This window comes from Miniopterus schreibersii, assembly GCF_964146895.1.
Source record: "Miniopterus schreibersii genome assembly, chromosome: 8".
NCBI classification, from domain to species: Eukaryota; Metazoa; Chordata; class Mammalia; order Chiroptera; family Miniopteridae; genus Miniopterus; species Miniopterus schreibersii.
Window position 1 is genome coordinate 26,534,505 of NC_138109.1, and position 27,296 is coordinate 26,561,800.

At 41.8% G+C, this 27,296-nt stretch overlaps 1 protein-coding gene across 4 annotated transcripts in view; it reads left to right on the forward strand.

The window, feature by feature from the left end:
• The window catches only part of ST3GAL3 (ST3 beta-galactoside alpha-2,3-sialyltransferase 3), a 143,569-nt gene that overhangs the window by 48,595 nt on the left and 67,678 nt on the right, over positions 1-27,296 (forward strand). For 2 of the 4 annotated variants that reach the window (XM_081143646.1, XM_081143647.1), the window contains one exon: positions 13,746-13,788. The exons of 1 other annotated variant lie outside the window; for it this stretch is intronic. In XM_081143646.1, coding sequence (XP_080999772.1) covers positions 13,746-13,788 — 43 coding nt within the window. Of the gene's footprint in view, positions 1-4,562; positions 4,658-13,745; positions 13,789-27,296 lie in introns of all 4 variants that reach the window. One more of the 4 variants, XM_081143648.1, reaches the window with a different exon arrangement.

Genomic DNA, 27,296 nt, shown 5'->3' on the forward strand with positions numbered 1-27,296 from the left:
CACAGACTCAGACACGTTCCCTCTGAGCTCCAACACTGGGCAGCAGCATGAAAAGAGCCTAGGACATTTGGGGAGGAACTAACTTGCCTGAAATTGGGGCGAGAGGTAGAGGGGCAGCTTTCGCCCAGACAGAAGAGCTGGCAGAGGCCATTGCTCCTTTGGCAGGCCCTCCCCCCACACAACTGGCAGGCAGGAGCCATATTTGAATCTCCAGCACTTTACTCACACCTTTGACTCCAGAGACCAGACCCCTCCCTACTTGCAAGCTCATCCAAGCCATTTCCAGTGGCTTTCCTATGCAAGTGGCCTCTCAAGCCTCATGCTTAGGACTGTCTTAAAATCTCTCAAACAAGCAGCAGCGTGCCCCATATGGCTTGATAAGTGGCCCCAGGCCTGGCACTAGTGGCAGCTTGCATTGGTTCATAGCGTGGCCTCTCCTGGACACCTCAAGGCCAGCACAAGTGGCATCCAGCTACGGTTTGCTGTGTAGCTCATGCTGGGTGGCCCTGGGCAAGGCACTGGCAGAGGCTGACTTTGCACCTCCCGGGAGGCCACAGAGGCAGTGCACCTGGTGGTCAGACTTGACCACGCTGGATTACAACCCCACCACATCCACAAGTGACACACTCAAGGGGCGCTCTTGGTGAACACCAAAGCTCCGCTGAAGTAAATCCTGCTCCATAGGGGTGTCTCCAGCACAGCAGCTCTCTGACTATAGTTGCAGATGGTCCTCACAGCTGATTGGTCTGGGGGTCAATCCCTCCCAGTTACGCCAACAGCAACCAAGGCTCAACTGCAACAGGACAGTGCACACAGCCCACACAGGAGCACCTAGAAGGCCCAGCTCGGGTGACTGGGGAGGCTGAGTCACTGGACCCTACAGCACACCTACTACACAAAGCCACTCTACAAGTTCCAGGAGACATAGCAGCTCTACCTAATACATAGAAACAAACACCTGGAAACAGCCAAAATGTGGAGGCAAAGAAACATGTCACAAAGGAAAGAACAGAAGAGATCTCCAGAAAAGGAACTAAATGAAATAAAACCAAGCAAGCTACTAGATACAGAGTTCAGAATTATGGTTATAAGGATGCTCAAGGGTATTAGTAAGACTAATACAAAAACAAGTGAGACCATCGATGACATAATAAAGTACCAATCAGAAATGAAGGCTACCTGAACTGAAATGAAGGATAATTTACAGAGAATCAACAGTAGTAGAGGACGCTGAGAATCATATCAGCAATTTGGAATATGAGGAAACAAAAAACACCCAACCAGAAAAGCAAAAAGAAAAAAGAATCCAGAAATATGAAGATAGAATAAGGAGTCTGTGGGACAACTTCAAGTGGCCCAACATTTGCATTATGGGGATGCCAGAAGGAGAAGAAAGAGAACAAGAAATTGAAAACCTATTTGCAAAAAATATGACAGAAAACTTCCCTTACCTGGGGAAAGAAATAGACTTACAAGTCCAGGAAGCATAGAGAGTCCCAAACAAGAGGAAGCTAAAGAGGCCCACAGCAAGATACATCATAATTAAAATGCCAAAGGTTAAAGACAAAGGGAGAATCTTAAAAGCAGCAAGAGAAAAACAGTTACCTACAAGGGAGCACCCATACAACTGTCAACTGATTTTTCAACAGAAACCTTGTAGGCCAGAAGGAAGTGACAAAAAATATTCAAAGTGATGAAAAACAGGAACCTACAACCAAGATTACTCTACCCAGCAAAGCTGTCATTTCGAATTGAAGGTCAGATAAAGAGCTTCTCAGACAAGGAAAAGCTAAAGGAGTTCATCACCACCACACCAGTACTACATGAAATGTTGAAGGGTCTTCTTTAAGAAGCTAATGAACAAAAGAATCTGACGAACTAAATAGATCCAGAGACATTGACACATGCAACAGACAATCATATTTCAGAGGGAAGAGGGACAGGCGGTGGGAAGAGAATAACCAAAGAAGTTATATGCATATATGCATAACCCATGGGCACAGTCAATAACAGGGTGAAGGCCTGGGGAGGGGGTGGGAGTGAGGTGGAGGGGATCAATTGGAGGGGGGAAAATGGGACACCTGTAATACTTTCAACAATAAAAATAAATTTAAAAATAAATAATCATCATCATTTGAAGAACCAGGAAAATCTCGACTTGCATGGGAGAGGCAGTAGAGATGCCAGTGCTAAAATGACACAGATGTTGGAATAATCTGATAAAGACTTTAAAGTGGCTATTATAAAAATGCTCCCAAAAGGAAGGGCAAGCACTGTTGAGATGATTGGAAAGATAGAAAGTGTTAGCCAAAAAATTAAAAATTAAAAAAAAAATAAAGAAGAACCAAATGGAGATGTAAGAAAAAATACAATAAGCTAAATTTAAAAAACTCAACTGAATGAGCTCAATAACAAAAGGGAGATGACTGAGGAAAGCATCAGTGAACTTGAAAATAAGACAATAGAAACTTAACCAATCTGAACAATAAAAAGCAAAAAGATTTAGAAAGTTAAACAGAGCCTCAGTGACCTGTGGGACAATACCAGAAGGTTTACCATCTGTGTCATTGGACTCCCAGAAGAGAAAGAGTGCAGTACAGAAGAAATATTTGATGAAATAATCGCTAAAACTTCCCAAATTTGGTGCCCAAATGGGGTTTATCCTGGGAATAGGAGGTTCAACATTAAAAAAATCAGTCCATGTAATCTACCATATTAACTGTCAAAAGAAAACTAATGGCCATGTCAATTGGTGAAGAAAAAGCATCTGACAAAATTAAGCATCAACTCATGAATTTAAAAAAACACACACACAAAACTCTCAGCAAGCTTAGGAGGGAACTCTTCAACCTGATATAGAGCATCTACCAAAAGCCTACAGCAAACATTATACTTAATGATAAAAGACTGCCCTCCCCCTAAGATCAGGAGCCACTGCTGAAAGTCCTTGCCAGTGTAATAAGGCAAGAAAAATAAGAATACAGATTGGAAACAAAGAAATTAACCCTCCTCATAGATGACATGATAGAAAATCCCAAGGAATCTACCCCAAAAAAACTTCCTAGAACTAATAACTGAGTTTAGCAAGATGATAGGATACAAGACCAAAACACAAAAAATTAATTGTATTTCTCTATACTAGCAATGAACAATTGAAAATCAAAAATAAAAATTATACAGTATTTTCCCCAAACCAAAATACTTATGTATAAATCTAATGAAACGTGTAGGATCTGTATATTGATACTTGTTCTGCTTCCATTTTTTCTTCCCTGTTTACCCACCTGTTGAAGCCACCACCTAGGAATGTCCTTGATTGTTCCTCTTCCTCACTCTTTCCCATTTTTTAAAATCTCCACAGTGGGTCTTGTCTAGCCACTTCTTTCTAGCACCACTGTCCAAGTTACCGTCATCTCTCCCTTAGACAAGTAAACATCTAACTGGTCTCTCTCTGCTCATTTGTTGCCTCCCAGCAGTTCAGAGTGATCTTTGCAGCCAGAGTGATCTTTTAAAAATGTAAATCAGATCATACCTTGTTCACACTGAAATCTCTCCAGTTACTTCATGGTGCACTTAAAGTAAATCCAAATTATGTGACATACAGGGCCCTACTTGCTGGCTCCTACTCCAGTTTCTCTCTACTTATCTCATCACTTTAGTCTGCTTGCCCCCCACTGACCTCAAGCCACATCAGCACTCCTGCTATTCCATGAATATGCCAGATCTCTTCCTCCTCAGGGCCTTTGTACTCACTGTTTCCTCTACCTAGAATGTTCATACATTCTCCTTTGCCTGACTGTCTCAGGTTTCTGTTCAAATATCACTTCTGCAGGAAGGTCTTCCCAGACCCCTTTATCTAATGTTGTCTACTCTCTTGACACCCAGTCCTTCTCTAAGAAGGTATGTCTTTATTCCTTCTTAACATTCATCCTTCCTTCAAATTATCTGTTCATTTACTTGTATGATCTCAGTCTTCCCTCCTAGAATGTAGGCTTCATTTGGCCAGGGACCTTGCCTATGTTGTTCATCACTGTGTCTCTGGTACTTAGAACAGTACTTGGTACATAATAGATACTCAGTAAATATTTGTTGAATGAAGAGTAGAAAAATAGAAGCAATAATGTCCATCACTTAATGGACAAATAAGAATTACATAAATAATAGCACAGCCATGTAGAAGAATACTGCGATGCCATTGAAAATGATGATGCAGTTTTATTTTTATTGACCCAGAAGATGTTGAGGATATCGTTGAGTGAACTGAACAGAAACAAACCATGTGTATTGAGGCCACATGTAAGTAAAATTATATATGCACCTTCACACATGTATGTGTGGAAAGATTTCTGGGAAGATGTTCACCAAAATGTTTGTAGCAATTAAGTTTAGATGAGAGTTTCAAATGGTTCTTACTTTATTCTTTGTAAATTTTTTACATTTTGATTTTTACAATAAGCATGTGTTATTCCTACAACTGGGAAAAATTAAATTATTTTTGTTTGGAGAGAGGGACACTGTCCTGTTTTGTGTAATAATTGCTTGGTGGTCGTTTGTCCTTGTAGACCTCCCCGCCGTGAAGTTTAAGGTACAGACTGCAGAATGAGCCTTTTTCTCCCCTGTTTCCTGTTCCAGTTGTTTGTTTTATCCTCACCCGATGGTATGTTTATTGGTTTTTTAAATTTATTTTTATTTTTATATTTTTATTGATGTCAGAGAGGAAGGGAGAGGGAGAGAGAGACAAACACCGATGTGAGAGGAGCATTGATCGGCTGCCTCCTGCACCCCATTGGGGGCCCAGCCCACAAGCCAGGCATGTGCCCTGACCGGGAATCTGTCCAGCAAGCGCGATGCATGGTCAGCGCCTAGCCACCGAGCAACACCAGCCTGGCTGCTTATTGTTTTTTTTCAGAGAGTGGAGTGGGGGAGAGAGGGAGAAGAAAACATAGATGTGAGAGAGAAACATCAGTTGGGTGCCTCTCATACGAGCCACACCTGGGGACCGAACCTGCAACCTAGTTATGTACCCTTACTGGGAATTGAACTCGCCACCTTTCTGTGTACGGATGATGCTCCAACCAGCTGAGCCACACTGACCGGCCAGGGCCCAGCTGTTCTTTTGACATGCTCTTCCTCATAATCCTCCTGCAAGGTGCCCTGGCATGGTCTGGACACACTTGATATTATGAACTGAATTGAATTTACTGCATGCCCAGCTCTAGACATCTGCTATTTTCCCAGAATAGAGGGGAAATTGATGCATGACAGCTTTTCCTTCACTGGTATGGGCCTCTACCTCCCACTGGAGGTTTCATTCCATTGACCCCCAGCGGTGGCCCACTGCAGAAGCGCTATACTGTGCTTAGACAGAGGGCTCCTAGTTCCATGGGACCCTGTCTTACCAGGAACTTCTTGCTAGGTCTCTCCCCTCCCCCATGCCAGCATCCATCCATTTGAGACTGGATTTCATTTTGTGATCCTCCAAGTTATTTTACTGGGTCAGTTAATTTAGTCTAGGTCAGTGAATTTTTCTGTGTTTATTTTATAAAACTGCTTTTCCTATTTTAGTTTGTCTTTGATTAATTGATCCTATGTTATGATTTATTTTCCTGACTTGAGATGATGTGGGAAATGTTTGCACTTTAGCCAGTCCCTCTCAGGGCTCTGTGGACTCCCACAGTTTATGTGTGGGCATGGCTAGGGTCTTTTGACACCACCCTGGGGTGGGGGGTGGGAGATAAATAGTAGGTAATTCTCTCATGGCAGCTGCTCTCCTAATATGACGGTCTCCTTTTTCGTTTCCGAGAGTCAGTGAGACGTAACATAAAGAGGCTTCAGAGTTAGGCCTGGGCTGGATCAGCAACATCCCAGCTAGTCTGCTTTTTGGTTGGGGATATAAAGCATGTTGTTTCCCCTTTCTGAGTCTGTTTCCTCATCTGTAAAATGGAGATAATACTTCATACGGTTGTAAGGATTAAATTGAGAGTATAGGTAGAGTTACTGAGAGCAGCATGAATACACAGTAGATGCTCAATAAGTAATAGTTCCCTTAAGTTTTTTCCTTCGTCTGGCATGTGTGACAGTTCATTTGTAACTGTCACCAACTTTCTCCTCCACCCAGACCATGACGTGTATTACTTACGTTTAATATAACCCATGACTTTTATTGGAGACTCTGCAGTGCCATGTCTTCAGAAACGAGCGACCTCTTTTGGTTAAGATAGGTCCTCGTTTCCTTTACCCTTATGCCCTTTGCACTTAGCCATTCATCATAGCTCGGAGATTGGAGCTAGAGACCCCTTTTAAGATCTGGCAGCAGAGCTGCTTCTCCTGTGTGGCTGGAGTTGTCCTGCCTAATGGCCTGTCCTGCCTTACTGGCTCCTGTGTATTCTAGTATGAAGCACTGCAATTTTCTGATAGAGTGAAGTCCATATATTTTTATCCCACAAACTAAACTTTATAGACCTCAGTAATGTTCCTCAACTGGTCTTCGTGGGAAATACTCATTGTTGTCAGCAGCAGTAGTTGTTTAATAAGTGCTTTGTGCAAAAGCACAGTGATGGTTGATGGGAATTTGTGGTGGTTCTTTAGGATGAAAAAAGAAAGTGGGTCACAGGCGACCAAAAATGCCAGTGGCACCTTTGGCTCACGATGTACACCTGTGGTCCTTGAAATTCCATTTGGGGCCGGCCGGGCGTGGCTCAGCGGTTGAGTGTCGACCTAGGATCCAGGTGATCAGGGTTCGATTCCCTGTCAGGGCACATGCCCAGGTTGTGGGCTCGATCAATGACTCTCTCATCATTGTTTCTAACTCTCTCTCCCCCCTCCTTTCCTCTCTCTGAAATCAATAAAGACATTTACAAAAAAAAAAAAAAAAGAAATTCCATTTGGGGCTCAGTGGCATGAAGGTGAGCCTAGAGTAGGACAATGGGCCCCAGGGAACTTTCAGGGAAGTCTCCTTTCACCCTAGAATAGGATCTCATTGTGTAGGGTGCTCCCCGCTGTTTACACATGAGAGCATAGGTAGAAAGTGGTAATGTTTGTACACCACGCTGAGATAAGCAGGAGGGGACTTAGGGTTATCTAAACAAGGCATTGTGAAAACATAATTCTCTTTACATTGTAGAATTATGATGAGCAAAATGTTTTACAGAATATATTAAATGTTGACTAAAAAGGAGCTTATTTCAGTGTTCATAAATTTTTATGTCATGTTTTATGCCTCACCGGTGGTCAGTTTTCATAAATGTCCCATGTGTGCTTGAAAAGAATGTCCATTCTTTACTTGTTGGATATAAGGTGCTCTGTATATCAGTTGGTTCAAATTTATTAATTGTTCTGTTCAAATCATTTGAATTCTCACTGACTTAGTGAGTCTGAGTTTTCAGTGGTGTATGCGTTTCCACTGTGATGACAGTAGACCCATTGTATATTTCTTGTAATTCTGTTCATTTTGCCTTATATACCAAGAATTTTCATTATTAGGTGCATACACACTTTAGTGCATGGCCTCCTTTTGTTTATGTCCAGTTTCTGAACCTTCTAGGAGTTTATATGAGTTAGAACACAAATTTATCCCTTGAAATAGCAATGGAAGAGTTAATGATTAATATCAAAGACTTTCAGCGTCTGAAAAAGCATTTTAGGCATTCACAGGTCTGACTTGGTGCAAGTGCAGAAGGAGAAGAGCAGAGATTTGCACTATTGATGCCACTTCCCATCTGGAGCCAGGCAAAGGACACACAGGGGTCCTCTGTCAGGGGTTTTTATAATGCTGGACTTTCCAGCCTGGTTGAGGCAGGAAGCCTAAACCACCATACTAAACACCTCTCCTCCGCTGCACAGTTGCAGGCTTGCTGCTCTGACACCTGGGAAGAGAGTACCCTCAGGTGCAGGGAGAGCTGTATGTGCACATCAGTGTATATTGTGCCTGGCTGACTTGGGAGTCCCAGAGTCTTCTGTTCATATTACAGATTTGGGATCCATGGACTGCCAGGGAGACCTGGGCTTCATTGAAAGTTTCCCAGTGGACTAATTGTCCCTGAGAGTTGGTACACTCAAAATAGCATTTCCATTGTATACGCTGAATTCACATGCAACTTCAAGAACACGTTTGTATACAGTGAGATGTTGTGGGATCTGCAGCCTTACCCAAACCCAACAGTAAGAAGCTCTGCACTCGCACAGTAGTATGCCTGGGACTTCCTGGTTGCTTTCTGTTCTAGTTTATGTTTCCTAAAGATTATACTTAAGCTTTCCTGCTAGTCAGGGACACTGTGAGGAACTGTACAGATTAGACCATCAGTAACAGTTTATGACCATGTGGCATATTCAGTAACAGCTTATGAATATGAGAGTAGAGAGCTTGTCAGGTAAGATCCTTGGCTGAGTTGGAGATGGGGCAGTCACTGGTTACTGAGAGCCTCAGGAAGCCTCGGTGGAGAAGGTTAAATATTAGGCTTTTATAAATGACAGGAGGGAATTACCTTGGAAAATTTGGAGTCATCAAAAGGGAACCCCATAGTAAAAGCCAGAAACTGAAATGAGGAAAGTATGCCTAGGAAGAGCAGCTCAGGCTCTCCATAGGCAGGTGACTGTGGTGTAATTCAGCTGGACAGGGTGGGAGCCAAGAGTGTTCAGAGCCAAGGAAGCGCTGGTGTACAAGGTGCCAGGCTAGTGCTGCCGTTGCTTCCAGCGCTGACATTGCCCTCACAGCGAGGGAGGAGAACGACAAAGGATCCAGGACTTAAGGCTACCTATTAGGCTCCCTTGGTCATTTGGTTACTCCATTTATTCTTCCATTTATTCATTACGTTTATGGTATACCAAATCTGTACCGTACCCTAATTAGGTGCCAGAGATACAGAGAACATATATAGTTAGGATTGTTTAACTGTAAGCAACAGAAATTGACCCTGGCTAATGCAAAAGAAAAAGAAATTTACTGGAAGGACATGAGTACCCATAGAATCAAATTAAAAGCCAGACAGCTGGTACTCAGAAAGGACATGAAGGGCAGTGCCAGGAATCTAGATGGCAACAAACGGTCCATCTCTTTAGCACACTGTTTTTCTCCTTGGTGTCACTCAGCTCAAAAAAAAGTCCAACCAACCTAGCATTTGCCAAGTATCTATGCTTTGGATAAGGAAAACCCATGGACAATCTCACCACTTGCCAGCAATGATAGAAGAGTAGATCCTGGAAAGAGATTTAAGGGGTTTGCTTCTAAAAAGAAAAAGAAACAACAGATGTGCACTACAGACTCATGAGCAACTAATGGCAGAAATGCATTAAGTTTTGTATGTTTGGTGATGAGCCTAGATAAAGGGCATTTGGGCTAATAGTTTAGATCAGAGAAGGTGGTGTTCATTCACCATTCTTTTAACACGGCAAGCACAGTGTTGGTGATGATGCCTTAGTAGAACTTCCAGTCCCGTGGAGGAGAGACATGAGTCAAAGAGTCTGATAAGTGTGTAATTCCAAATTATACACTTTGGTGATCCGTGAATCTGACCCATGAATCTGTGTGAGGAAATGACTGGAAACCAGGGAAAGAACACCAGGAAGGAACAGGCAGAGTAATCCCCACAACAACATTCCATTCACTTTCAGTTATCCTGAAGCCCTCTGCACCCTGGCCCTTCCCATGCTTTGGCTATGTGAACCAATTACCCTATTTGCCTAAGTTAGTGCAGCCACTATATTGAATGTGGAAACATTGGGAGATAAGCACAGACACCTTCACTTTGTCTTCCTCTGTCCCCTTAAACTATTTTCAGTGTGGGAAGTCCAGAGAATTTTTTATACCTCTGAGGTAATATGAATCCCATGGTCACATTGAGTCACCAAGTCCAAAATTAGAGTGTCCAGCCTTATGTAATAGTCATAGCTTTCAATTCATTCAGTTACAGTGACTTCCCCACCTCGTATTAGGTTTCACCCAGAAGTGCCTGACCCAGGGAAGAGGGTGCACTCTGCTTGTCTTTCTCCTTCCAGTCCTCTGCCATTGCTAGCTGCTGTGTCTGACTTGACTTCTTTGGAATTGGTGGGGAGGGGAAAGAGAGGCTGTGAGCAGAAAAGACATAAGGTAGTGTTGGAATCTTTGAACTGGCATTCTTGTGGGGTGTTCTTGTAGGTGTTTTGGAGACCCCCTCCAACTGGTGACCTCTTCTCTGCAGTTCCCTGCTGTGGGTAACACACGCACCAAAGCCTGTCACTCGCTCCTTCTGCAGCTCCTGGGATTCCCAGTGTCTTCCCCTGTTACTATCACTGAAGACCTGTCAACCCACTGGGCAGATCTTTTGGAGAGGACCTGAAACACTCCCACACTAGCTCATGCATCCTTTTCTGCAGCAAATTCTGGTCGTCAGGCCAGTTCCAGTGCAGCTCGCTCCTTCGCAGCCAGCTTGTCTCATGTCCTTTATACTTGTCAGGTAGAAGTTGGGCACCTGGCAGTCCATTGTGCCATTCTTCAATGGTTATGTTAAGCTTCCCTCACCAGACTTGACTGAGACACAAGTATGTACTACCCATTCTACCCCTTAAGGGAGATGGAGTTCATAATACTGCTCTCTCCAAAGAAATTCTTCAAATCCTTTTTCCCTTAATCTCACAGCCAGTTACTTTTTACTTAATGTGGGGAGGGCCTTTAGAATTGTAGAACAAGTGTTCAGATATTTCCTTTGAAAATTTCATCTTAGTCAAGCACCTCACTTTAATGTCTGAAACTTACCATCCTAGAGGATTGGCTGAAACTTTCTTTTTAGCATTTGGGCAGACTAATTTGATTTGGTTTTGTGGACGTTGTGACCAAATAATCCTGATAACACTCAACAAATATTTACTGACCATCTACTGTGTGTAGCCACAAGAGAGAAGTGCTTCCAGCCCTCGTGAGCTGCTGGCCTAGGACAGAGTTCATCAGTTGTTAGCCCACTGGCTGCATCCTGCACATAGACATATTTTGTCTGAGCCTCATAATCTTTAAATTGTTCTTTCATCATTGCCAATATTTATAAGTTGAGAGACTTTACCTTAAAAGATCCAAATTCTTGGTTTTGAAAAAATTAGAAGATGTGTCATTCATTGATGGGCCAGCATCGCTGCCCGGCACAGCTTGCTGTTAGGTGGAGCTGGTGAGGCTGCCCCCTTTGACAGGGCATGCGGTCTCCAGATGGACGCCATTCCCTCTTTGCTCCGTGCCCTGAAGCCACTGTCAGTTGCTATTTATCATCATTGAGCCACAGTTGCCTTTCCTTAAAGAATAAAGTGAAATATTTCTAGTACTCGTGTCTCTTAACAAAAGAGAGAAACATAGTTTTCTCTTAAGAGAACTGTGGAAGGGACATAATTTGTTTAGAAATGCAAAGTGTTCTTGCATGTTTAATATGCAATTAGTGTGTGTATGTAAAATAAAACTTAAGATGCCATAAGAACCTGGCCTGTGTGGCTCAGCGGTTGAGCATCGACCGATGATACAGGAGATCAAGGTTCGATTCCCTGTCAGGGCACATGCCTGGGTTGCAGGCTCAATCCCTGGTGGGGGGCGTGCAGGAGTCAGCTGATTAATAACTCTCTCTCATCACTGATGTTTCAATCTCTCTCCCTCTCCCTTCCTCTCTCTGAAATCAATAAAGATTTTTTTTAAATGCGGTGAGAAACTAAACCACAGATATAATTATGATTACAGAGAATATGTGGTTAAAAAAGACATTTCAATAATTTGTTTTTAACACAACCAAAATAAATGATGTGCATTGCTGTGGGAGGGTATTACATTCTCCAACATCTCTCATTTATCTTACGTTCTTTCTTGGCCCCTGGCATTTGAGTTTGCACCAGGAAGAAAACATTCTGTGGCCTCTCTGGAAGGAATCAGCCAAAGTGTGGATTCATCCTATGCCCATGGGGCCCAAGGGGGTTATAGCTCAGGCCTAAGGAGCAGTTGCAAGATAGTTACCCCAAGGTTATGACTACCTGGGGGGAAAGCGACAGGTGTTTTCCAAATTAATGAGATTTTATTTTTCATGGAATGATACAATAGGATTGTTGAAAGAGTGTTAAACTTTAAAACTAACTTTGTGCAAATTTTGTTTTTAGTTTACTTTTTTAATTTAAACCTTTTTTGTTTTTCTTAATTGGTTTTTATAAGTTCCCGACATTATTGAGCAAATCCTCTCATCCATTTATCTGAGTTAGAGCAAAACCAGAATTATTTTGAAGAAAGGTGTTCACTTGCCCAAACCTGTTCTCTTGGGAGGCAAGCCTTCTGTTGAGTTATGTGTCCTAGTCAGTATCTTCAATTTTAAGAAGAAGAATTAGTCTCTCACTGCAGCTTAGCTGCTTATGAAAGCACTCGAGGCTGGCCTTAATCGGCCTGCAGAATGATTCGGGTGAGGTGCTTCCCTGTCTTGGCCATTCATTGCTTACTGAAGGCTGAGTTTCTCGAAAGCTTGCTGCCTAGCCCTTTCCATTTAGTTGCTTGGCCTTAGTGTTCTGGTTTATCCTCAGGTTAAGCCAGGCAAGCTGAGAACTGCATTCATAAACCACCTTATTTTGGTGATGCCATTCCACGCGCACACACTGCAAACATTGAACAAAGTTAGAGGAAACAATCCTATGACACTTCCTGTCATTTTTCTTCGACAAATATTTTTGGGGACACAGGAAATTTCCCTCAAGTCTTAGTATCAGGAATAGCTGTGGTTCTCCTGGTTTATTTACATCAGTGCTTTGCGTTTAGTTTTAGCTGTGAGAAATCTTGGGGATAGATCTTCAGTGCTCCTCCAGCAAGCATGGAGGACCTTAGGACATCCACTTTTGGTGCTTTTGTCCTGACTGCATTTTATTATTTTTCCTATGCTCATTTACTTTTTGGCCCCCATATTTCTTGTTTTTAAAAGAAGAAAACTTCATAGTTTTTTTAAAAAACTGCTTCAACTTCATTTTAGAACGAGGCAAGATATAAAGAACTTAAAAAAATATTAATGATTTATCATTTGTTGTAAACATCAATTTGTTTTTAGATTTCAATTTAAGTTTCCTATTCCTATGTAATCAGATCTATCAATTTTTTTTTTATTGATTTTTAAAAATTGACTTTTAAAGAGAGAGGAAGGGAGAGGAAAAGAGAGAAACATGGATTGGCTGCCTCCTGCACACCCCCTACCGGGGATCGATCCCGTAGTCCTGGCATATGTCCCAACTGGAAATCGAACCGGCAACCTAACCTTTTGGTGCATGGGACAACACCCAACCAACTGAGCCACACTGGCCAGGGCTGTCAATTCTTTGTGATTGTCATGAAGGGGATCACTGCCATGGATTTGAGGACCCCTTGGCTGCCATATCTTCCCCCCATAGTTAACGTGGTTGGTTGAGCAAAAATTGTGTTTAGAGCTTAGGGGAAGCAAAGATTACTCTGACCCACTTACCTTTTCAGGGGTCCGGTTTTGTGGTTTACTAAATTTTAGTTTCAAGCACCACATTTAAACAGGAAGACAACTATAAACCATCCGGGGATTGGTTGGCCTAGATGTCCTGGTGTAAATACCTGGCTTGAACCTGGTCCTTCACAAAACGGGTTCAGTAAGAGTTTTGTAACTTAAATTGAGTTGTGGCTTATGTATTTGGGTCTGTTCTTTGAAGCAGTTGTCTGTCTCCATGGTCGAGGTCTGGGGAACGCAATCTTCTAGTGTCAGCAGGGCTTCCCTTCAGTGACATTTTCTGCCCTTTTTTTTTTTTTCCAGAGTATGATCGGTTGGGCTTCCTCCTGAAGCTGGACTCTAAACTGTGAGTAGAATGAGAAAATGCCTTGCTCTGTGGCAGAGAGGTCTGTGAGAGCTGGCTTCCGACTTTGAAGGGTCAGCTCTCATCACCCCTGTGTGTTAGGGGGTTCCCAGGGGCTTCTGTCCTCATTCTGTCAGCAGAATTTGGAGTATGTTACAGTCTGCAGGGGGTTGCAGAGGATGGGATAGTGGGTGCATTTATAAGGCCTTAGATTTGGCTGGCACAGGCAGCTCATTAGAGAAGGAGCCAGTGCAAGGAGATTGAGGGCAAGGAGGCCCCTGGATGGAAAGGTTTCTGCTCCAGAGTGGAGGGTGGTTGAGTGGCAGCAGGAGGCAGTGGCCTCTCAAAGGCACTCTGCAGCCTGGCCTGCAAAGCCTTCCATGGTCAGGCCCCTGTCTTCCTCCTGTCCTTCTCCCACAGGTACACCCTCCGTTTTCCAATACCCTTGCATGTGTTTGTTATCTGTGCTTGAAATTTCCTTTTCTTCTTGTCCACTAGGAAAACTCAAAGACTGCCTCCTTTTTACAGAAAATTATCTCTGCTTCCTGTGAATTTTCTACCTCTGTCACCAATTATCTCATTATACTATAATTAATTTTGTAATGGTTATTAATTTATTGAGAGCACAGGCTCAGAGCCATGCAAAGCTTTGTTCAAATCCCAGATTGTCATTTATTCTCTCATTGTGATTTGGGACAAGGTACTTAACTACTCTGAGTCTCAGTTTCTTCTGTCATATGAGAATAACAATATACCTATATCACAGTGTTGTTGTAGGATTTAATTGAAACAGTTAATTCATAGTGACTTTCAAGTAAATGGTATCTAATCCTTCCCAAATCCTTCCCTGTTCTTGCCTTCTTGGTCTCCCTGGCACCTACACAATGCTGGCATCTATTTGTTACATGCTCAGTAATCACTGAGCCCTGGCTGCAAGGATGGGTGGATGGCTAGATCAGGAAGCCTCGAGGTCAGGCTCTGCCCACTCTGTGTGTTCATGCCCCGCACAGGACCCCTCCCGTGGTTAATGTGTGATATATGGTTGCAAAACTACCTGTGGCTTTTCTCTGTTGTTGGTCATCTGAGTAGACCTCTGGCCCATGTCCTGTACACGAAAGATCAGACTGTGTCTCCTTTTCCTTTCTTGCATGAGGCCTTGGCCACAGCTGCTTCTGATGTTGATGGCTGCACCTGTGTATAAGACATCGAATCTGGGGCTCTTTGGGTTTCCCACTGAATTATCTGGCATCTCACCCCTTTTCCTGGTATCTGGCTTCTTGGCTCTGGTGCCTCATACTGTGAGTTTAGGAGTTGTAATATCCCAGCTTTTATGCATCATGGAGGCAGCCATCAGGGAAGAATGGTCTGCTCTTCATACCAAGCTAGTAGAGAAATGTAAGCTACATGTTAGCAGCCTGGGGAATGGGGCTTGAACATGCTAGAAGGCCACAGTCTTCCTTTTAGAAAATTCTTAATTTAGGGCTCTGGACAAAGAAACAGATCAAGTATAAGCTATAAGCAAGTGAAATGCCGCCAGAATGAAAGATGTAGTGATTACCAAGTTGAATCACGATGAACAAAAGATGTTATGTAGGACACATTAACTATAGTGTTTAAACTGTCCTCAAGAGTGTAAGGAGGGGAATTAGGAGGACCCTCCTGCCCTGCTGTCCTGACAGTTGGATGGTACACAGCAGGTTGTTGTATAGCTTTCTGCTGTGTACCATGAACCCTTTGAGTTAGCTTTGTCTTTAGCCCAGGGAACTGGCTTGGCCTTGTTTGATTTAACTCATAACTTAATATACAAGTTAGAACTTTACTTTCTTACTACAAAGGCTTTCTCAATCCAATACTGTCTGCAGAAGAAAGCACAAATATGTGGGAAGGATTTTTACCTGCTTCCAGGGAGAGGTTCCCAAGTTAGAAATTCTGTTTTTGAGGGGTAGTTCCTTAGGAATAATCAGATCTACCCTTATAAAGTCTTTCTCTGCTGTGTTGTGTTCTGTTTCTAACATATAGAAAGGAGTTGAACTTGGATCAGAACTGGATGTGAATTCTGCCCCTGCTGCTTAGATAATTCATTTTAGACGTCTGAATCCCATTTTTTCCTTACAAAAAAATGTAGATAATGATACCTACTGCTAAGGTTTAATGAAGAATAAAAGAAAGGGTTCTATAAAGTATGAATATGAATACAGATGTAAGAATTTGTTTTCATTTATTTTGATTGGATTTATTTAGCTTTTTAAGTATAAGAATGCATATGTTCTGAAAAAGTTTTAGCCATTTCTCTTTAAATATTGCCTCTGCTCCACTGTCTTTCTACTCTTCGTTTGAAATGCTGATGAACTTTTAGAGCTTCTCATTCTAGCCTCCAGGTCTATTAAATGTCATATTTCCGTCTTTGGTCCATTCCACATTAAATTGGAACCCCAAAGGACTCAACATGAGGATAAACTAGAACTAAGCCTGCACACCCAAACCAGGACTGCAGTAAAGATTGTCAGAGCTCTGAGAGGATCAGAGCAGTAAGCTATTAGAACAGAAACACAACAGTCACCGCCAGAGTTCTTATCACTCAATGAACTCAGTTTGAGTATTCCAGGCTGGCAGTTCCTCCAAATCCTGGCAGAAGAAAATGCAAACCCTTTCTGGAGAAAGACATGAATTTCTCACAAATAACTTTTCAAGGAAATGAGTAGCTGACAGTAAAAAATAACTAGGCACACAAGGAAACAGGGCTTCATTAGTGAGAACCATGAAAGACAATAGACAACAGAGGCAGACTCACAAAGACTTCTGACATTGGAATTACCAGACACAGTTTTTAAAGCAGTTATATGTACTATAAAGAAATAAAGGACAAGATTAAACTATATACATGGAATAGGGAACTATAAAAAGTAAAATATTAGCCTGGCCAGCATGGCTCAGCAGTTCAGCGTCAACCTTATGATACAGGAGATCACAGTTTGATTCCCTGTCAGGGACATGCCCGGGTTGCAGGCTCCATCCCCAGTAGGGGGCGTGCGGGAGGCAGCCGATCAAGGATTCTCTCATCATTGATGTTTCTATCTGTCTCTCTCTCTCTCCCTTCTTCTCTCTGAAATCAATAAAAATATATTTTAAAATAAATAAAAAGTAAAATACTAGATTTGAAAATAAAGAACTTCTAAGTTGAAAAACTTCTAGAATTCAAAAAATACAGTGACCAAAATTTAACAAAACTCAATCGGATTTTTTTCTTTCTTTTTTTTTTAATCCTCACCCAAGGATATATTTTTTATTGATTTTAATTTTAATTTTTTTTTTTATTTTTTAGAGAAAGAGAACACTGATGTGACAGAGAAACATCGATCTGTTGCCTTCTGTACGTGCCCCGACCAGGGACTGAACCCACAACCTGTCTATGTGCCCTGTCTGGGGATCAAACCCACAACTTTTTGGCATACACATAGGACAACACTCCAGCCAACTGAGCCACACTGGCCAGGGCAGAAATCTCAATAGGATTTAACAGTAGATTAGACACAACTGAAGACAGAGTTACTAAACTGGAAGATAAGTCAGAAGAAATTATCTATAGCAGGGGTTGGCCAGCTTTTACTATAAAAGGCCAGATGGTCAATATTTTAGGGTTTGGGGGCCTTATTGTTTCTGTTCTAACTACTCAACTCTGCCGCTGTAACATGAAAGCAGCCATAGACAGCATATAGACAAATGGGTATAGCTGTATTCCAGTAAAACTTTATTTACGGACACTGAAATTTTTTATTTATTTTTTTAATATATCTTTATTGATTTCAGAGAGAGGAAAGGAGAGGGAGAGAGTGAGATAGAAACATCAATGATGAGAGAGTCATTGATCAAGCCCGCAACCCAGGCATGTGCCCTGACCGGGAATCGAACCCTGATCGCCTGGATCCTAGGTAGACGCTCAACCGCTGAGCCACGCCCGGCCGGGCTGAAATTTTAATTTCATATAATTTTTATGTGTCATGAAATATACTCCAAAACCATTAAAAATGTAAAGCACACTCCCCCCCCACACACACACACACTGTTAAAGTGTTTTAATATCAATGTAAAATGAGAGCAGGGTATCATAAGCAAAAAGACATTCTTAACTCAAAGGCCATACAAAAAACAGATAGAAGGTTGGATTTGACCCACAAATTATAGTTGGCTGGCCCTTGATTGAGAATGCAGCACTGTATAGCTGCATGAGAATTGTCTCTCCACCTCAGGTGTTTTTTATTCTTGAGGTCCTGTTATATAGAAATGCACTTAAAATATCTCTGTATCCAATGATACTCAAAAAATCTAGAAAAGATGTTTTGGATTTTTTATCTTCACTATATTCTTTTAATTATTTCTTTGTAGAATAAATTGTTTTCTGTTTCCTTTGAGAATTCCATGCTGCTTATATCTGCATAACAGAATCACTTGTCAGCACTATGAAAATTATTCAGGCTACAGACCTTGCCTTTTAACTGCAAGTTCTGTTGTTCAGGGGGGACAGTGGGTTTTGAAGGTTAAAAATATGGGCAGTGAAGTCAGACATACATTTTTAAAGCCCAGTTCCACATCTTACTAGCTGTAATCTTTTTTTAAATACTTTTTATTGATTTTAGAGAGAGAGGAAGGGAGAGGGATAGAGAGATCTAAACATCGATGAGAGAGAAACATCTATTGGCTGCCTCCTGCACACCCCCACTAGGGGCTTGAGCCCGCAACCTCGCCCGGAATTGAACCCGTAACCTCCTTGTTCGTGGTTCGCCAACTCAAACCACTGAGCCACACCAGCCAGGCACTAGCTGTAATCTTGCATAAGTTATTTAACTGCTAAGCCTCAGTTTCCCAGTATAAAGTGGGAGTAATAGTAATTGCCCAAGGATGAGATTCAGTGTATCAGTGTCTGGTAAACTGGGAAGGATATAGCCCCAAAATGAGATTCAAACCTCAGCTTTCAGCTCGCCTCTTGCTTCATGCCCCAGATTTCATTTTTTCACTTATTCATTTAGTAAAATGTTTCCTGAGCACTAACCATGCGCTTTATAGCTGAGATAAAACTGAAAATTCTAAGCCATATGGACAACCATCTAAGTTTGATTGGAAAGGATGTCGTGAGCTAAAGTTTTAGTGAATGGAGAGAGAGTGAAAACAGCAAGGGAAAGTAGGAGTTAGTATTTCTAGATAGCTCAAGCAATGAGTAGGTTTTTGTTTTGTTTTTTAAATAAAGTGGCTTGGAAGCATAAATGGAGTACAGAGGATACAAGGGATCCTCCTCAGGCGCATGGGGTATAGAAGAGCAGCCTCCGTCACACAGGGTGTATAGAATAGGTGTTCTCAGGGCGAGCTAGGTGACTGTGAAAGCTGCAGGCAGCAGGCGGTTGCTGTGGGAGCCGAGGAGGACATGAAGGAACAGGCTCCAAGAGCACACTGGACATTAGAGTGTGGTGCCGGGGTGGGGGGGGAGATTGGTCCGAGAAGCAGCAGCAGAGAGCCGTGGCTTGAGGAAGAGAAAACTGACAAGGATGTAATTGAGAGAGAACCAGAATGACCAGGATGTGAGGCTGGAGAGCTGGGTATTGCTGGCTGTAGGCTGCCTGAGAATCAATCTTGTATTCCCTCGGGGGTGGGCACGCAGGCTGCTCAGTGCACTCAGGCACAGTCCCACTGGGTATCTCCAGGGCGTTCGAGTCTGGTCCCAGGCCCTAGTCCCTGGATTCTCTGAAAGGAGCCTTCTGTTCAGAGTTGAGGGACCTGGGGAAAGGCTCAGGGCTACAGGCTGCTGCCCCCACGTCAGGGTAAGCACTTCCTTAGTCAACAGATTTCTTGAGCAACTGCTTACTATGCCTTAGGCAGTATTTCATGCTCTGAGGCTATACCAGTGAACAAGACAGTCAATAAACAAAGTGTAATAATGTTTTCAGTATCTTGGAAGATGGTGAGTGCTAGGACAAAGGAAACTGGAGAAGGGATTGCAACTTTAAATGGGGTAGTCAGGGTAGGCCTTATTGAGAAAGTAACATTTGAGCAAAGAATCAAAGGAAGAGATGGGGTTGGCCCTGCTGGAGGCAAAGCGTTCCAGACAGAACACTAAAGGTATCTCAGTCTCAGTTGTGAGGAGGAATATGACCCCGTGAGCCAGGAATGTGCCCCTTAGTCCAGCGGAGAGAAGAGCCATCTGGAGCCGCGAAGGAGCCAGACCCTGGTGTCCAAATGTGTTTCCTGAGCTGCTGTCAGCCTTCTGGGAGCTGATTTCACTTAGTGGAAGTTTCGTCTGTCTCAGCAGGGTGTGGGTAGGTGCTCCAAGCTCTCAGTAATCTCTGGTCTGCTGTGACAGTGTGGTGTTTCCTGGTTGCCGTGTGGGCAGCTGCCGACATGGAGACTTGAATGCTCAGTCTAATTTCATAAGGAATTGCTTGTGAAGATACAAAGATATAAAAGCCGAAACCAACAGCGTTAACCCCCAAAAGGCTTGTGAAAACCAAGATTGTGAAAGGCCCGTATACATGGGCAGTGCAAATTACACCCTAAAGCATAGTTTACTGTTTCCAGAACAGCCTGCCAAGTTCCCTGGGGCTACAAGGTGAAAGTGTTTATTGAGCAGGTATTATATGCTAATGCCATACTAGGTCCTTTCTGTGTTACCTTTTCCTCACAGCAGCCACCTAGATGACCTCATTCAGTCTGTGGCTTTAAAGATTTATATGTTGATGACTCCCAAATTTATAGTTCAAGCCCGGTCTTCTTTCCCCACACTCCAGACTCATTTATCCAATTACTTGCTTTACTTGGATAAATATTAGACACCTCACACCTAACATGTTCAGAACCAAACTCCTGATTCATACTCCCTGCCTCCCAGAATCTTTCCTATCCCAGTAAGTGGCAGTTTCATCCTTCTAGTTGCTTGGGTCAAACATCTTAATACTATATCTTTGACACAAAACTAATCATCAGCCCTGTTAGCTTTGTCTTAAGTATTTCCAGATCTAACCACTCCCACCACCTCCACCATGATCCCTTTGTCCAGACAACCATCATCTTCTACCTCATGATTGCACTCCTGACTGCTCTCTGCTTTCACACTGCCTTCCCAGTGGTCAGCTTCCACACCGCAGGCAAGTAATCCTGTTGAAATGCAAGAGAGATCTGGTTACTGCCATGATCAGAACTCTCCTCCCATTTCTCTTAGAGTAAGAGCCAGAGTTTTTGCCCTGCCTAACCAAGGCCTTACATGACCTAGATAGACCCCTGTTTTCTTACTACTCTCTCCTTGTGTATTATTCTATACTGGTTCCTTGCTGTGTCTCATATCTCAGACTCTTGGCAATTGCTCTGTGCTTTGTTTGGGATTCTCGTCCCCAAATACCTACAGAAATTACTCCCTCACCTTTTCAGACCTTAGCTCAAATGCTACCTTCTTAGTGAAGTCTCCCCCGCCCTCCCATTGAAAATTATAACCTCATTCTCCATCAGCACTCCCTGTTCCCCTTAGCAGGTAATTTTCTCCAGAGTACTTATCACTGTTAGATATCTGTGTTTTACTTACTTGTTGATTGTCTCCTAAAGGGAAGGCAGGGTGGGGGTGGGGGTGTCTATTTTGTTCACTGCTGTTTTCTAGCACCTAAAACAGTGCTGAGCACTTAGTGATTGCTGAATAAATATCTGTTGAATGAATGAATGAATGAATTGGTGGACAACTCTATGAAGTAGGTGGTTATTTAAATGCAGTTTAACAGTTGAGAAAGTAACCGTAGAAGTAATTCACCTGTGTTCATGGAACTATATGTGATCAATCCAGCATCCAAACCCCCTCTGCCTGGCTCCGAACTTTCTACTCATCACCCTATTCAACACAGCCTTCTTTTTTTTCCAAATCCACACTGTCAGTTTGATCTTAAGTCTGAACAGCTACATCGTAAGCGTTATTAAGACTGGAGCTGTGAGTGCCCTGCTCACAGATGTATTCCCAGTGCCTAGTACAGTGTTTGCAGTACGTAGTAAATATTCAGTAAGCATTTGTTAAGTCCGTTAAGGACAGAGGGAGAGGCTATAAGAAAGAGTAATGCCGTCTTCACTGAGCAAACCCAGACCCCCAGGTGTCAGTGTTGGAAGAGTTGGGGGGAATGGGAAATGCCGTGGCGAGGTCTGCCTTTAACCCTGAGTTGCACCGTCTCCTAGAGGGCCTCTCACTTCAAGAACTGCTGCCACTGTCCTGTGGACAGAGAGCGCGGTTCTCTTTATGCTTTAAAGAGAGAGAGAGAGAAACAACCGCAAAACAGGCAAAAAAACACTTTTTCTCTTCGTTCCTCTATGCAAAGCTAAAAATATTTCACTAAAGATTAAAAGGGCCACAGGGGCCCTGGCTCAGGTGGTTAGAGCGTCATCCCAACACGCCAAGGTTGCTGGTTTGATCTCTGGTCAGGGCACATGCAAGAAGCAACCAATGAATGCATAAATAAGTGGAACAACAAATCGATGTTTCTTTCTCCTCAAATCAATAAAATTTAAAAATAAAAGAGGACAACAGGGAAATAAACCCTGAGAGTTTATTAACCAGAGTCACCCCAATAAATTTAATTAAAATAAATAAAAAATAAGAAAACCCTGAGAATATAAAAAACTAAAGAAGTAGTCTGGTTTGCAGAATATAGAGTTCTATCTAATTAGTAGATAGTTCAAGACAGGGCTACACTTAGTTCACAACAGGAGAGCACAGCATTGCAGGATTTGACTGGGTTCTTTGCATCATAACTTTTACCCTGTTTCATAACCCACTGTTCAAAGCCTTCCTCCTAGACATCTTGATGCCTATGTGACCAAGCCCCCAAAAGCCAAAGTCTCACTTTGTAGCTCACCCGGAGCTCTCAGCATAGTGGTTCTTAACCTTTACTGCATATTGGAATCAATTACTGATGCCTGCATGTACACCCTAGAGATTCTGAAGTCATTGGGTTGAGGAGTAGCCTGGGCATTGAGGTTTTTAAAGCTCCCCAGGTGAGTGATATGCAGCTAAGTTGACAACCATTGCTCTAAAGTATTCTGTTTCCTGTCTGGGAGCGCTCCACTTTCCCAGGTGATTGATACCAAGAATAAACTCACCTTTGAGGTAAGGCCCCTGCCTACATGTAGGAGTATGTCTATATACAGTGTTTCTCAACCCAGGACCTCACCACCCAGAGATTCTGATTTAGTTGATCAGAAATCAGGCTCAGGTACCTTAATGTTATAAAGTTCCCCCAGTGATTCTAACATGCCAGGGTTGAGAGCCATTGAGGGTGTAGCCTTCAAGCCTGTCACTATAATCATATCTGAATATAACATAATAACTACTGCAGAATGTAATAGTAGTTATGATAGTGGGATTGTGGGTACTTTTTTCTTTTGAGTTTACATTTTCTGTATTGTCTTTATATACCTTTACAATGAAAAAAAAATTGGATGTGCCTTTTTTCTATAATTTTTTTCATGCTTTCATGATTATCTCTTGGTCTCTATTATCTCTTAAACACTATTTTTAAAAATCCATTTTACATTAATATTTGGCTACCAAATATTTCTTTAGTTTTTTCTTCATGGTCTTTTAAAATCTGAATCAATGGAAGAGTTTCCTGTACATTCTGTTGGCCTATTTAAGTATCTCTCCCTTATCTACAGTTGAAATACATATTTGTGTAGAGACTTAATATCTGTCTTTTCTGTGCTGTCAAAGTTCTAAGAGGTCTGAGGGTAAAGCATGGTTAGTCTGGAGGAATGGACAACAAATCATGCAGGGCTATGGAAATATAGTAAGGAATTTGGGCTTCATCTTGAGGGCAGAAGATGCCATTGAAGTGTTTTAAGCAGGTGAAAAACAATTGATTTTGATGTATAGGACAATGACTTTCAACTGCGAGAAGGCAGATGGATTGGAGCAGAGCAGAAGTGGAAAGGGAAATAATACTGTACCTAAGAGGCCATCATAGAAGCAGAGGGAACACTTCCTAACTTGGTCTGTGAGGCCTGCATTACCTTAAAACCAAAACCAGATTAAGAATTGTAACAGAGGAAAACCACAGATCACTATCTCTCATCATGTAAAATCCTCAATAAAATATTAGCATATTGAATCCAACAATGTATAAAAAGAGACACACACCACAACCAAGTGGGATTTGTTCCAGGTATACATACTGGTTCAACATTAGAAAATCAATTACTGTATTCCATCATATCAACAGCTAAATAAGAAAAATCATATGATTATATCTATGAGTTGCAGAATAAACATTTTATACAATCCATATCCAATCGTTATTTTAGAAAAAACTCTCAGCAAACTAGGAAAGAAAAACTTCCTCAATTTGATAAAGAACACCTACAAAAAATCTACAGCTAACATCACACTTAATGATGAAAAACAAGATGCTTTTCCCCTAAGACTGGGAAAAGGCAAGAATGTCCCCTTTCACCACTCCTATTCAACACTATACCGAAAGCTCTAATTCAATAAGAAAAGAAAGAAAAGGCATAGAGATTAGGAAGGAAGAAATAAACAATCTGTCGTTGTTCACAGATGACATGCTGTCTATGTAGGAAATCCCAGAGAGTTGGCAACAACTCCTGAAACTAATTAGCAATTATAACAAGGTTGCAGGATACAAGGTTAATATACAAAAGTCAGTTGCTTTCCTATTTACCAGCAAGTGAACAACTGGAATTTGAAATTAAAAACATAATGTTATTTATATTAACATATACACAAAGAAATACTTAGGTATAAATCTAACAAAATACACACACACACACGGAAAACTACAAAACTTTGATGAAAGAAATCAAAGAACTCTAGATAAATGGAGAGGTATTCCATGTTCATGGATTAGAAGACTCAATATTGTTTAAATGTCAGTTTTTCCCAACTTGATCTGTAGATTCAACATAATCTCAATTAAAATCCCAGCAAGTGCCTTGGCCAGTGTTGCTCAGTGGTTAGAACATTGGCCTGTGCATCAAAGGGTTGCAGGTGTTTGATTCCCAGTCAGGGGCACGTACCTGGGTTGTAGGTTCGATCCCTGGCCCCAGTTGGGGTACTTGCAGGAGGCAGCCAGTTGATACGTCATTGATACTTTTCTCTCTCCGTTTCCCTTTTCTCCTCTCTCTTCCTTCCTTTTCCCTCCCTTCCTTTAAAGATCAATGGAGAAAATATCCTTGGGTGAGAATTAACAACAACAACAAAATTCCAACAAGTTATTTGTGGATAGCAACAAACTTATAGGCAAAAGACCCAAAATAGCCCACATAAAACTAATGAAGAACAAAGTTGAAGGACGGATGCTACATGACTTCAGACTTACAATAACACTACAGTAATCAAGTATTCTGTTCCATGGTATTGATAAAAGAATAGACAAACGGGCCAGCGGAATAGAATAGAGAGTACAGAAGTAGACATACACAAATACAGAGGTGCTCCACGACTTATGATGGGGTTATGTCCCAATACATTCATTGTTAGTTGAAAATATTGTAAGTCGAAAATGTAAGTAATAAGCCTAACCTACCAAACATCATAGTTTAGCCTAGCCTACCTTAAATGTGCTCAGAACACAGTTTCCAAAAAATGCTGGCAACATAGTACGTTGTAGAGTATCACTTGTTTACCATCATGATCACCTGGCTGACTGGTTGCTGCAGCTTGTTGCTGCTGCCCAGCATTGAGAGAGAGTGTCATACAGCACATGGCTAGCCTAAAGCTGAAATCAATGGTGAAAAACTGGAAGTTTTTTCCTCTAAGATCATGAATAAGACAAGGATGTCCACTCTTGCCACTTTTATTCATTAGAGTACTGGAAGTCCTAGCCAAAGCAGTTGAGCAAGAAAAAGAAACAAAAGGCATCCAAATTCAAAAAGAAGTAAAACTGTATTTGCAGATGACAAGACATAAAAAACCCTAAAGACTCCACCATAAAACTACTACAACTATTAAACAAATTTAGTAAAATTGCAGGATACAAAATCAGTACACAAAAATTAGTTACATTTCTATACACTAATAATGAACTATCAGGAAGAGAAATTAAGAAAATAGTCCCTCCTATTTACAATTGTATCAAAGAGCATAAAATACCTAGGAATAAGTTTAGGGATGCAAAAGACCCATATACTGAAAACTGTAAGACATTGATGAAAGAAATTGAAGAAGACACAAATAAATGGAAAAACACTTTATCTCATGGATAGGGAGAATTAATGTTGTTAAAATGTCCATACTAAAAGTAACCTACAGATTCAACGCAATCCCTATCAGAATTTATCATTTGAAATTTTATAGTTTAAACATAGAACAACACATCTTTCAACTGTGTCTTCTGGGTCTCTTTCAGCCCTGCATGCCTGGGTCTAAAGGCTATACTGTCTTGGAGGATTATTGTAAAGCTAAATTAGATAATTAGGTCAGCTGTCTGGCACATGATTTATGCTCAATAAATCTTAGTTTCCTTGTTTTTTTCACTACCACCCAGAAAGAGGATGTGTTTCTTAATTTGCAAAGAAACAAAATTGAATTGCAGCCGTCATAACAGATCCCTGGCGGAGAGTCTGTGAGAATTGTCTATACAGCTCAAACTAAAGCATTTGCAAGAGCCTACTGAAGAGCATATTCCCAGTAAAAATGAAGTACATTATAAGACCTTGGAGACAAAGTTGAAGTGCACTCATCATTGAATCAAACAGTAGAGTAGCCTGGTATGTTGAAAATATACTGCTGTGCCTACTAACAAGAGCTGGAAAGCAGGGCCTCCGGAGCTGAGAAATACCACAAATTCCAGATGGCTCAGATCAAGCAGTTCCTTTTCTCTCAAAGTGATGGAAGAAAATGAGAAAGCGCTGCTGAATTTAATCACTGATCGCTGTTAGGCAAAAACTGTATAGAAGCCCAAGTCTGCTCTGGAGTTCACAAAGGTCAGCAATACTCAGGGCACGATAGATCGACAGCACCCCAAATGTGAGTGAATGAAGAGACACATGATATTGCAAGAAGAGCCAGCAGACCTGTAATAATGGGTAATGGGGTTGGAAGGGAGAGGCAGTCAGGAGAGAGAAAATTGTCCTTAAGAAAAGTTTCCATCTTGGAGCTTAAAAGGATTTGTGGCAGTATTAAGTAACCTTTCTTACATTAAAGCTATTTCAGCAAAAAAAGTTAAAATAAAAAATGCTTTATGACAGAGTAGGATTATTAAATCTAACCTAAGCTTTTTCGTTCATTTCCCAAGTAATGTCATTGTCCCAGAAACAACCCTGTAGTAATCGGAGAAAAGCATCTTCATGAGGAAGGCGAGAGAGGACACACGGAAGAGGCAGTGGGCGGCGAGCTCTGTGCTGAAGCTTCTTATCTGTGTGTTTACGCCAGTCCTCCCAGCACAGTAATGTCAGCTACCTTTAAGTTGTTTTATTTGCTTGAAAGGAAACTAATGTTTATTAACTATTATTTGTCAGACAGTATGCATGGTGTCTTACAT